At 35.0% G+C, this 13,106-nt stretch overlaps 1 protein-coding gene and 1 long non-coding RNA gene across 3 annotated transcripts in view; one reads left to right on the top strand and one right to left on the bottom strand.

The window, feature by feature from the left end:
* Positions 1-3,036: 3,036 nt before the first annotated feature.
* On the bottom strand, positions 3,037-5,538 carry LOC118762882. The gene is made up of 3 exons (XR_004998632.1): positions 5,460-5,538; positions 3,827-3,890; positions 3,037-3,512 (listed from the first exon to the last, which is right to left on the bottom strand). It is a non-coding gene; the product is annotated as an uncharacterized LOC118762882 (long non-coding RNA).
* Positions 5,539-8,914: 3,376 nt separating this feature from the next.
* Positions 8,915-13,106, top strand: part of LOC115210869 — a 105,794-nt gene continuing 101,602 nt past the window's right edge. The window contains exon 1 of one of the 2 annotated variants that reach the window (XM_029779631.2): positions 8,915-11,430. In XM_029779631.2, coding sequence (XP_029635491.1) covers positions 11,347-11,430 — 84 coding nt within the window. In that variant the 5' untranslated portion in view covers positions 8,915-11,346. The remainder of the gene's footprint in view (positions 11,431-13,106) is intronic. The other variant, XM_029779632.2, reaches the window with a different exon arrangement.

Here is a 13,106-nt window from a genome sequence, read left to right as displayed (position 1 = left end):
ATATTATCATAAGAATCATCATCATCATCATCATCATTTAGCGTCCGTTCTCCATGCTAGCATGGGTTGGACGGTTCAACTGGGGTCTGTGAAGCTGGAAGGCTTCATCAGGCCCAGTCAGATCTGGCAGTGTTTCTACGGCTGGATGCCCTTCCTAACGCCAACCACTCCGTGAGTGTAGTGGGTGCTTTTTACGTGCCACCTGCACAGGTGCCAGACAGAGCTGGCAAACGGCCACGAACGGATGGTGCTTTTTACGTGTCACCGGCACGGCCCAGGCGAGGCTGGCAACGGACACGAACGGATGGTGCTTTTACGTGCCACCAACACGGGGGCCAGACAGAGCTGGCAAACGGCCACGAAACGGATGGTGCTTTTACGTGTCACCGGCACGGGGGCCAGGCGAGGCTGGCAAACGGCCACGAACGGATGGTGCTTTTACGTGTCACCGGCACGGGGGCCAGGCGAGGCTGGCAACGGACATGAACGGATGGTGCTTTTACATGTCACCGACATGGGGGCCAGACAGGGCTGGCAAACGGCCACGAACGGATGGTGCTTTTACGTGTCACCGGCACGGGGGCCAGACAGAGCTGGCAAATGGCCACGAACGGATGGTGCTTTTACGTGTCACCGGCACGGGGGCCAGACAGGGCTGGCAAATGGCCACGAACGGATGGTGCTTTTACGTGTCACCGGCACGGGGGCCAGACAGGGCTGGCGAACGGCTACGAACGGATGGTACTTTTACGTGTCACCTGCACGGGGGCCCTGATGTTGATCGACCTCAAATAATATATTATATTCTATTTAATTTTTGGATTTGGTTTGCAGATTTTTTATTTGAGTTGGTGTGTTGAAACATATTCTCTTGTGTCTGGGGAGAGTCATTTTCTTTTTGTGCCTTATAATTTAACACACACAGAATGGTAAAATTTCCACTTATTTCTTATTTTTATTTTCCTAAAATTTTCCTTGTCTTGAAAAGGTTGCAAGACAATGAAAATAAAAATAAGAAATAAATGGAAATTTTACCAGTGAGTGTGTTAAATTATAAGGCACAAAAAGAAAATGACTCTCCCCAGACACAACAGAATCTTATATTCTATTATACTAAAAAATTAAAATTTTTGAATTGCCAACTGTTTTTCTATTCATTCATACACACACATATATATGCATGTGTGTGTATGTATGCAGGCATGAATGCCTGCATATTATGTATATTTTAAGTGTTACTATCTCCTTGAATTGATACAGCATGATAGTTGTAAATATGTGTCACCAACATGCAAGTCAGCATCTTTTGTTTCCACTCTTTATGTTGGAGCATTGCTGTTTATAGGGAAGTATTACCTTAAGGGAAAACAGTTAAGGTTTGGTGACAGGAAGGGTATCCCTCTGTAGAAAACTTTTATACAACCCATGCAAGCATGGGAAAATGGGCATTAAATAACCAGCATGATTATATATATATATATGCATGCATATCTGTGCACATATATATATCTGCATATGTATGCATATATTTAAGATGTGCATAATTTATATACATGCATGTATATATGCATATATATATATATATATATATATATATATATATATATATATATATATCTTTTACCTTTTACTTGTTTCAGTCATTAGACTGTGGCCATACTGGAGCACTGCCTTGAAGAGTTTTTAGTCGAATGTATCAATCCCAGTACTTACATTTTACAAGCGTGGGACTTATTTCATCGGTCTCTTTTGCCAAACTGCTAAGTTACAGGGACATAAACACACCACCACCGAGTTATCAAGCAGTGGTGGGGGGGGATGAACACAGACACAAAGACACACACACAAATATATATATATATAGAAATATGCAATGGGTTTCTTCCCAAGGTGTCACACAATGGGACTGAACCCACGAGCACGTGGATGAGAAGCAAAGCATATATTTTTGTACACATACAGATTCATATTTATATACCTTATATAATGCATATATATATATATATATATATATATATACATACACATATAATATATATATACATATACACACATGTATATATGCACACATACACACACACATATATATATCTTCATAAATCATATACACATGCATTTTATATAATATATATTTATGTATGTAAATTAACTTGTTAGCATGTTAAGCATCTCCACATGGCATCTTAATTGCCTTTAGCAGGCTCTGTTCTGTTGCAAACATTTGTGTCACGTTTCCTTGGGGATACCTTTCTCCCTCCCTCCCTCCCACCAGCCTTAGAGGCCCCTGTAACAGGTCATGAGACTGCCTTCCTTTCCCTTCTACCTAAAAAGTAAAAACAATGTGTTTGTATATAGTGCATAAACACACATATGCATATACACATAAATGCATGTATATATTATATGCATATCTATATGCATGACGATGCATATATAACTGTATCTCTGCTTTGTGTGTATGTATATATATATATATATATATAAATAAATAAATGCATATATATATATGCAATAATGTAGTCATATACATGCATAATGCTTAAATATATATTAATTCTTACATACATGCACATACATTATATAAACATGCTATTATATAAACATGCATATACACAGGCATATTTTACACATGCATAAGTTTATGCATACACACTTATGCATATATATGTATGTATATATATCTATGCATATGCATGTAAATGTACATGTGTATACATTTGTGTGTGTATGTATATATATATAGACACTAGTACATGTATATATACATGTACATATGGTCTATATATATATATATATATATATATAGATACTAATACATGTATATATACATGTACATATGTGTCTATATATATATATATATATATATATATATATGCATTTGATTTATAGATGTGCATGTGCAAATATACATGTGTGTGTGGTGTATGCATAAATGTATATGCATGCACATGTATATCAAAATGTATATTATATATTCACATATATATATATAGATGCGTGTTTCATATATGCATTAACATATACATACATGCATGCACAGGTACATACATATATATATATATAGGTACTATTTCGGCGGCACTATGAGTAGTAGTCTCTTGTGATACTTTAGCGGTCATCAACCTCTTCTAAGATATCAGAACCGCCAGCTCTACTAGCACTGTTACTATTAAGTTCCCATTTCCTCCATCGCTACTACTACTACTTTTTCTTGCACTGCCATCCTCCAGCTTCTCCACTGCTATCGTATCATCATAGTCAGCTCTCCGCCATCGCGATTGGCGCCATTCTCTAACAAAACGATAACATTCCTTCTGCTACACTCCATTGACAACTGTCGCCCGCCATCAGCAGCAACACCGCTGTCAGCACCAACATCACTGTAGGGACTACCAGCAACAGTAGCAACAGAAAGAACAAGACCAGCAGCAGGAACAGTCATTCCAGAACCATTCGTCTTCATTTTGCTGGGTTCTGGAATTCCTACAACATGCCGATTTTTCTGGAATTTCCTACAACAAAGAAAAAAAGATGAAAGGAAAAAAGCAAGCAGGATTAATGTAGTAAAAAGGACTGAATGAAAGAGAAAGTGAGATAGAGATAGAAAGAAAGAAAGAACGAAAAAGAGGAAAAGAGAAGGAAGGCCCTTGTTGTTTGAGGACACTGATTTTATGTAAGAAAATCTCTTTCGGAAAGAAGCACACGCGATCTAGTCAACAGATGAGGATAATTATAACAATAACGTTGAAATTAGTAGCCAGCAAGAAACAAAGCAGTCTTTCCCAGCAAATGTAGGATGTTGTTTGAGTGCCTACGTGAAGCGAACCTTTAATCTTGGAATTCTTTTACTCGCTGTTCTCTGCCAACTTGCTGCTCTCGAAACGTTGCATCTGAAGAAGAAGAAGGGGAAAAAATACAAAAGAAAATAACAGGAATAAGCCATTTATTTAGACATCTTGGAGTGATTACGAAGCCTTGTTTAAAAAAAAAAATACTCGTCAAATAACAATGGATCTATCAATGTGATCGAATTATACACGCATACACCACACACTCACATTCAAACGGATATTTTGACGACTGAACAACCCGAAAGACTAAAATAGTTGCGTTATATTTTTGTTGTTGTTGTTGTTACAAGTGTGCCATGCATGAGTTAGCGTGTGCAGTATCAACCAGTGCAAATTCTTATGCAAAACCTAGACTAGAAGAGGCAGAAATATCTATACAATTCTGTATATCTATATTCGTGTGTGAAGGATTTTCCTTTTAGAACACATTTCACTACTAACTGCAAGATTAGCAACTTTTCCATTGTTTCCCTCCGTCTTTCTTCTCTCTTCCATCTCTCTCTCTCTCTCTCTACTCCACTTCATTATCTTCTCATCAATGGCGGGAGCGACTTCTTTTATTAGTCGGCAGCGTGTTGCCCCACAACCCAGCACGCATGCCTTCTCCTTGCATTACCAGGTACAGTGTGTCATGGAGTTCGGTACCTGATAACCTTAGTCATCATCATCATCGTCGTCATCATCGTTTAACTTTCACAGCAAGCTTCACTCTCAGTCGAAACCTTCCATGCTCCATTCACTTCGTATAAAGAAGCTCTTCAGGTCCTGATCCTAGATATCAGACTCACCCTACCTACTTCCACAACCTTACTCCTTTGCTCTTGCAACATAGGAGAAATCCTACAGGACCTCTCCTATTCCGCTCATGTTCCTTGCTACCTTTGGCTTCTTTCATCTTTTCATATTCAAGCTACTCCAATCCCAGGCCAACAGAAACTTCCTGCCTCCTTCTACCTAAAAACCAGGTTAGCCTTGCTATATAAACAGAGGTTCTCTGGGGCTTTCCCTACGTCGCTGCTACATATAATTAATAACCCCGACACATACATTGGTAGCTCGATCCGTATCTCAGTAGCTGTCCACCCTACAACACAATAGATACGAGCCAAGCCCGGTGTTATACCCGTTGAGAGAGGGAAATACCACCAGTGGGACTCGAAGGGGTTAAAAACAAACAAAAATTTCCGAAAATAAATACATCAAAAACAAAATACTTCACCGCCATTCGTCTTTTTGTTTGGCTCTGAACCCAAATAACCGTCGGACTTGCCGATATCTTGCCAACCTAATTTAAACCACTCACATCTTGTCATTGTCTACGAGAGTTAAGTTAATTAACAGATACATACAAACAGATATGTAGATATTCAGACACGATAGACAATCACTCGTACGCATACACACACGAATGAGAGCAGAAGAGATATAAGAAATAAGAGATATAAGAGGTAATAGCAAAGTTATTGAGAAAAGTACAAACACAGGGTATGAGAGAGAGAGAGATAAACACAAAAATATACAAGTACACGCATACACATTTCCTTGCTATTTATATAACATCGTAAAAAGGATATCCCAGAGTGTGATATCTTTCGTTCAATGTGATACCTGTCAAACTTCACTTAGGCCTTCTGTCTCGCTTTCGGAAATGTTAAAGGTTTTCTTGTCAGTTTAGGGGCCTAAAACAAATCAGGAAACATTACAGTTTAAATAACAAAGTAAAAACAAAACAAGTAGTACAAATAATATATTTTATTGTATGAGTGTATATTAAATGTAAATATATTCTGGATAACATAAAAGACAGTATAAGGCGATAAACAACATTGAATGCAACAATAACACGTTAACAAAAATAAAAAGCTCACCCTATCTATCTATCAATATATTATATATAATATATATATATATATATATATATATATATATATATATAAAGAACTTGATTAGCGCTACCACAGCGCTAATCAACAGTAGCATGTAATTCTGGTAACAACTACAAGTACATCATTACGTAATTAGCAACAATAATAGTAATAACATATAACAACTGAATAAAAACAACTTTGTGGAGTGTGAATTGCTGTTAAAAGCTGGATCATAACACCATATATATTTATATATATGAAAAGTAGCATCAATATAGAGCTGGGGTAACTGCACAGTAATTTAGTAACAAGTATATATATAACACTGGATCGCAAACAAATAACAGATTAAAATAACTATACTATCATTTGGTTAACGGTACAGTTGTAGAAGTGTGTATTACAACAGTATAAACTTGTGTATTATTATCTGAACAATAATGATATAACGTTACATTACAACATCAATGCTGACCACAATTAATATATTGGGCTTACAATAATTATCAACAATCTCTACCAACTGGATTTTAAATAGCAACAATCATAACAATAATAGCGATAACTAAACTAGATTACAAATAACAGTAATAATAATAATAATAACGATTACAAAACTGGATTACAATAGCAACAACAACAACATTGGATTACTATAACAACAGTCACTATAAAAAACATTGGATTATTGTTGCGAATGAACATTCGCAACAATAACATCCCTGGATTTACAACAACAAAAACAAAACACTGGATTTACAATAACAATCACAAACAAACTGGATTACGTATAGCATTAACCTGTGGAATATATATATATATATATATATATAATTATATAATATATAATTATATTTATATATATATAATTATATTTATATCAGCAGTAAAACACCAACTCAATTGTAACTACTACTACTACTACTACTCATTCTTGTATTACTACGATAAACCCAAATCGTATTTTACTATCGCTTGACGATTCACTGTTATCGTCATTGCTGCTGCTACTACTACTACTACCAAATGTACTAGTGCTACTGCTAGTAGTTACGACTGACTATCTCTCTCCACTATTCTCGCAGTCGCCTTTACTTTTTACATTAGTAATACATACATGTATATATAATATAATATAATATAATATAATATAATCATACATTTAATAGTAGCAATTTTACGAGCAGACTAACACGACTAATAGTATTACTATAGTACCCACCACTAAAATCCTAACTGCTATTATTATCATTATTATTACTACTATTACTTATACTACCAACATTACTTTCGGACAGATACCACTATAACTGCTACCCACCCACATCATATAACACTTCTACTATTACCACTACGCTTTGCTAGTCAACCAGTTTTATTACTATATATATATATACATATATATATACATACATATACATACATACATATATATACATACATACATATATATACATACATACATACACATACATACATATATATATATATATATATATATTAATATATATATATATATATATATATATATATATATATAATATATATAATATACACACACTGCATCAATAGCCTCTCGCACCATCACAATTGTTATGACCTTCATAGTGTAGCATCAATATTGTTATTACTAATAACACTACGTCAATAACCATCACTTACAACTACTGCTACTATTACTTCTACGTCAACAACCCATCACTTCTGTCAATATTATTACTGATATTTCTATGTCACTAATAACCACTACCACCACCACCAATAATAGTATTACTATTACTATCACCATCACACGTCAATAACTAGCAACTACCCACATCACCAACAGCGTAATAAACTCATGCTTTGCTGTTACTACTTCTACTTCATGAATAACCACTACTACCACCACCACCACCACGTTCATTAATTCTTCTACTGCTACTACATTAATAACTATCATCATCACCATCACTCCTACTACGTCAATAATACCACAACTACCGTTAATTCTACTACCGTAGTTTTATTATTCCACTACATCGATAACCACTACCACAATCGTTAGCAAATACTACTTATACTACTACTACTACTACGCCAATAAAACAACAGTCACCATCACTACGTCAATAACCACAACCGCCAACACTACTACTGCTACTACTATTACTACTACACCAGTCGCCGCCCTCGCCACCACTAGTAGATCTACTATAACCACTACCCCCCTCATTCCTTCCTTACAGTGGCGAGTAAAGCTGGCACTCCCCAAAGAAGCGGCTATAGAAATATCTTGTTGAATGAACGAGTTTCCTTGCGTTTATACTACTATATACGAACACTAAACACACACACACATATATATATATATAAAGACAGATAGATAGATAACTGTGTATGTATTGTGAATATATATATATATATATATATATATAATATATATTCATACATACGTACACGTATATATATATAATTCGTACCGTTCCCCTTCTATGACCCTGCACCGGACACCATCTCTCTCACCTAGTTCAACTTGACCAATTCCATTTCTCGAAACTTCTGCTATTTCCCTCCCAAAACACGTCGATTTACACACACACACACACATATATATATATATATATATACAAAACCTCCTATACATACATACATTATATTATATATATATATATAATATATATATATATACAAACCTATACATACATAAAATATATACTTATTGTCAGCATCGTAACGTACATATGATTACTATAACGGCATCAGCAGTAGCCAGAATATATGGTTATACTTACTACAAACAACATTTTCACACCAATAATTTATATATAAACCAACATAGGTGTTTATATACGTAATTTATATATATACATACATACATACATACACGCGCGCGTTGGACCCAGAAATAAACACACATCTGCTCCACACGTCTATTTACATGAAATTTACACGTATACACGAATATTAATAACATCCCTCACATGCAAATACACGTCTACTACATACATAAAAATTGGCACATAAGCATATTGTGGTAAATAACCACTCACAGATATAGGGCTGTATACATAATACATACACCTATTTTAAATAACCACATACAGACACACGACACGTCTGTATAAATTTCCACACACGTATATTGTAAATAACTACACAGACAAACACACACATATATATAAAGACAGATAGATCTATCCAAACAACATATTTGTAATAAATCGCCCTACTACACACAAACATCTGTGTAAGTATCCAAACACAAACCCACACACACATATATATATATATATATATATAAATTTATATATTACGATATACACACATGCATCTATATTTTTAGAAAGTTTCTGCCGCCTTCATATCTGTTTTTGGTTCACTAATTTGACATTAGTGTGTGTATATGTGTAGAAATATATTCATTATATATAAATATATTGAGAAAAGAAAACATATGTGTGTGTGTGTGTATGCCTGATTATATAAGTATATGTATGTGTTCTGGTCACGGTTGTTTTCTGTAGTCTAGTTGTGTAAGAGACTGAAGGTCGGTCTATATCTGTTGCATATCCACGAGGGGAGATATCTGTCTGGAAGGCAAGAACGACACAGAGAGAAAGAAAGAAAGAGAGAGAGAGAGAATATTCTTAGAGAGCAAAAGAGGGGAGAAATTTATACGAATAAACATATAATAAAGATAGGGAGTAAGAAGATAGTGAAATATTGAAAGATAGGACACAGGCGTATATTTACATAAACACAGAAAGAAACATATATATATATATATACACACATATATATATATACAGAAAAGAGTGTGAGAGCAATAAAGAGGGAGTAAAAGAGAGAAAAACATAGAGAGGGGTACTTGGTGATACCCTGGTTACAAGTGTCCCACGTTGCCTCAGTCTAGCGTCACCACATACAAACCCTCGTCTCTATGTATTTGCGCACAGACAGACAAGGTTATACACAAATACACACGCACACACATGTATATATGTTAGCATAGCTGTCTGTGTAGACTCAGGTCTTCTTTGGAGGGCCGAGTCACATGTGTATGTGTGTGGTAGGGAGATCCGTCTGATCGCCTCCCTTCCCCCGTCTCTTGCTCGACATAACCACTCGTCCCTCGTACATAGTTGGAAGTCCTTTACAGATTGTCGTCTCCTCTTCACATTCCTCCATCCACCCAGCTGAACCAACCAGACAAACCAAACGAGATTATCTCAACAACAACAACAACAAACCAACAAACAGCCAACCGACAACGTCAAGAACACAAACACCATAGTCATCACTTTATAATACATACATACATATATATATATATATGTGTGTGTGTGTGTGTTTAAATTTTATTACATGAAAAACTTGGGGATGGTGGAATTTTGGAAAAGTCACTCACTCTTTTGACAAACCTTGGCAATCTTAAAGCTGAAGGAGTTTTCCCCCAGCTTTCTTTCTCTTTCTGACTTCTTCACTTCACTCACTTCTCCTACATCAGGGGTCGTTGAAATTTGCTGTTTCATATATATATCAGGGTGGAGGTACCCGTCATAAAAAAAAACAGCATACCATCATCACCATCCGTTAAAAAAAAAAGAAGAAAACAACAAAACTGACACCCAGTGCTTGTTTATGGCTTCGGTGGAGAGGTTGTTTGTGTGCTATTCTCCTCACCCGCCTCCTACTCCTGCTCCTCCTCCTCCGCCACCGCCTCTATCATCATTATTATCATCACCATCATCATCATCATCATCAATATTATCCATATGCGTTGTCTTCCTTTCCTTTCTTCTTTCTCACTGATCTCGTGTGTATGTGGGAGAGAGACAGAAAAACAGCATTACTTCGCCATAATATACACACACTGCAACATTGAAATCGGATTTACACATAGTTATTATTATTGTTGTTGTTGTTATTATTATTAATATTAATATTATAACAGATCTTTCTGACCTCTAACAGAAAATAAGAACAATATCAACAACAAAATCTTTTTTTTTAAGTTGAATACAAGTGGCTCTCTTTTTTATGTATTTATAATAATTAAAAAAGAAAAAAAAACCCAACAAATTATTTTAACGTTAACACAGGATTACAAGGAGATTGTTATCATTAATATTACTAATTAATTTAATTGGTTTATCTTTTTTATTTTTTTATGATTCCTTGTCCTTTTTGGATTGGAAAAAAGGAAAAAAAAAGAAAACAAAAACGGAACGGAAACTTGTTTTAAATTGTATAATGTGAGGAGCGAACCCTTGTCTCTTGTTGACAGTAAGAAGTAATTCACGGGAGATATATATATATATATATATAAACATACAATAACAAGAAACATAAGACCACCACAGCAGAGTCCACCTTACACCCCTCTACTTTTTTCTCCCCTTCCCCTCCAATGATGTATCGACAGAATAAGTATTTGTCAATGTTTGGATTGCGCCTGTTTTTACTTCACCTACCCTACAGGGTGCGAAGCAGGTATGTTGTGGTATAGGTCTTGTGAATGAGAAAGAAAAAAAAAAAAAAACAAACTCGCCAACGTCAATAACTGCTGGCGAATTATTATTATTATTATTATTATTAATAATAATAGTAGTTACTATTATTATTTCTTCCTTTAACTTGATAATATGGCATCGAGTAAAAAGAACACCAACCATCGTATGGAGGATAGCAGTGATGTCGTGAAGACTGGTTACTTAAAGAAGTTGAAGGTAGGTGCTTGCTTTGCCTTTATATTTCTTGTGTATCTGTATATTTTGGTGTTGTTGTATTGTACTGTGTGTGCGTGTGTATGTATATATATATATATATATATATATATATATACATACATATATGTATATATACTGGTTGGGGTAAATGTTTGCTAGAGTGTTATTTATATATGTATAAATATGTAAGTGGGTGTACATGTGTTGTATTTAGGTACACGTATATAGAGGTTAACTAGGGACTTGTTTATGTGTGTAATATTAATCTGAGTTGACCGGGACTTCTAAGTTTCGTCTTATCGTCGTAAAACCAATAGAGAAGAAACTTAAAGTCCTTAGTCAACTCAAAATAATTAATAAATTCGTTTCTTACTAAATGTTTTGTTTTCTGTACATGAACACACAGATATTTAAGTTAATAGTGATACTGATTATGTAATGTAATGTAATATATATATATATATATATACATATATATACACACGCACACACCTGAATTAGGAACGAGGGGTATAATGATACAGATGTATTTGATTGTTACACACATACCCTGTCGTATTCTGATACACAACAGCCAGACATCGAAGGTAGTAAGGTGGTGTAAAGTTTGAATGTACGTATCCAGTGATTACGATGTGTGTATGTGTGCGCGCAAGAGCATATATATATATATATGTATATATATATATATATATACGCACACACACTCCACTACACCTGCGATTAATTACGTACATATACCTACATGGTTTGTGGGGCTAGAAAGCGTGTTTATATACACACACGATCTGATCTGTATATAATGGTTGATGGCAATAGATATTGCCTCGAGTGAAGCCATAGGATGTATTATATAACTAATACAGTAACCGACTTGAATATGCACTGCCCCGTGTATGGTCCCTTAATGTTTATATAATGTCTGGTGGCGCTGTACTAAGCGTAGAGTATATATACTACGTTGTATACATGTCTGACAGAGCATGTAGACAGTGCTGGTAGGGTTACAGAGTGTATATATGAGCTGTTATTGGCGGGACTATCGAGTGGTAACTAATGCGAATATAGTGTAATGGGTTTTATTGTCTGCAGGGGTCACAGGTGTTTATTATTGTGACGAGGTTACAGAGTGTGTAAACATGTACGTATAAATGTGCGTGCGTGTGTGTAATTTTATATATATATATATATATATATATATATATATATATATTAGTCGAAGACAGTTCAGAGTAGAAAATAATGTAAGCATGTAGTATTTGTTAGATATCGTATATGCCTGTTTTGTGTAGGTTTTTTTTATTCCCTTTTTAAATCGTGTACTTCTGTGATTGCACAAATTCAATGTGACATATATAATTGTTTAGTGGGTTCATATAAGCCTAAATTGGAATATAAAACATGTTATAATGTTACTGGTGGTACGATAAGCTTTAATAATCAAATGTTAAAGTTTGTCTGGTGGCAGTGTTCAGATACCTTGCTGTAAGTGTTTGGAATGCTATCCTTGAATATGTGGTGATATTTATAAAATATGTATGTACATACGTAAAAATATGTGTGTATATATCTCTAGTGATGTGGTGCAATGCTCGTGTGTAGTGAGTATCAAGTAATGTAGTGTTAGTGATCATGGCATGTTGCGTGTAATTTACTATATCTGTGTGTTTATGTCC

Source organism: Octopus sinensis, linkage group LG4, assembly GCF_006345805.1.
Source record: "Octopus sinensis linkage group LG4, ASM634580v1, whole genome shotgun sequence".
NCBI lineage: Eukaryota > Metazoa > Mollusca > Cephalopoda > Octopoda > Octopodidae > Octopus > Octopus sinensis.
This window is presented reverse-complemented; position numbering and strand designations above follow the sequence as displayed.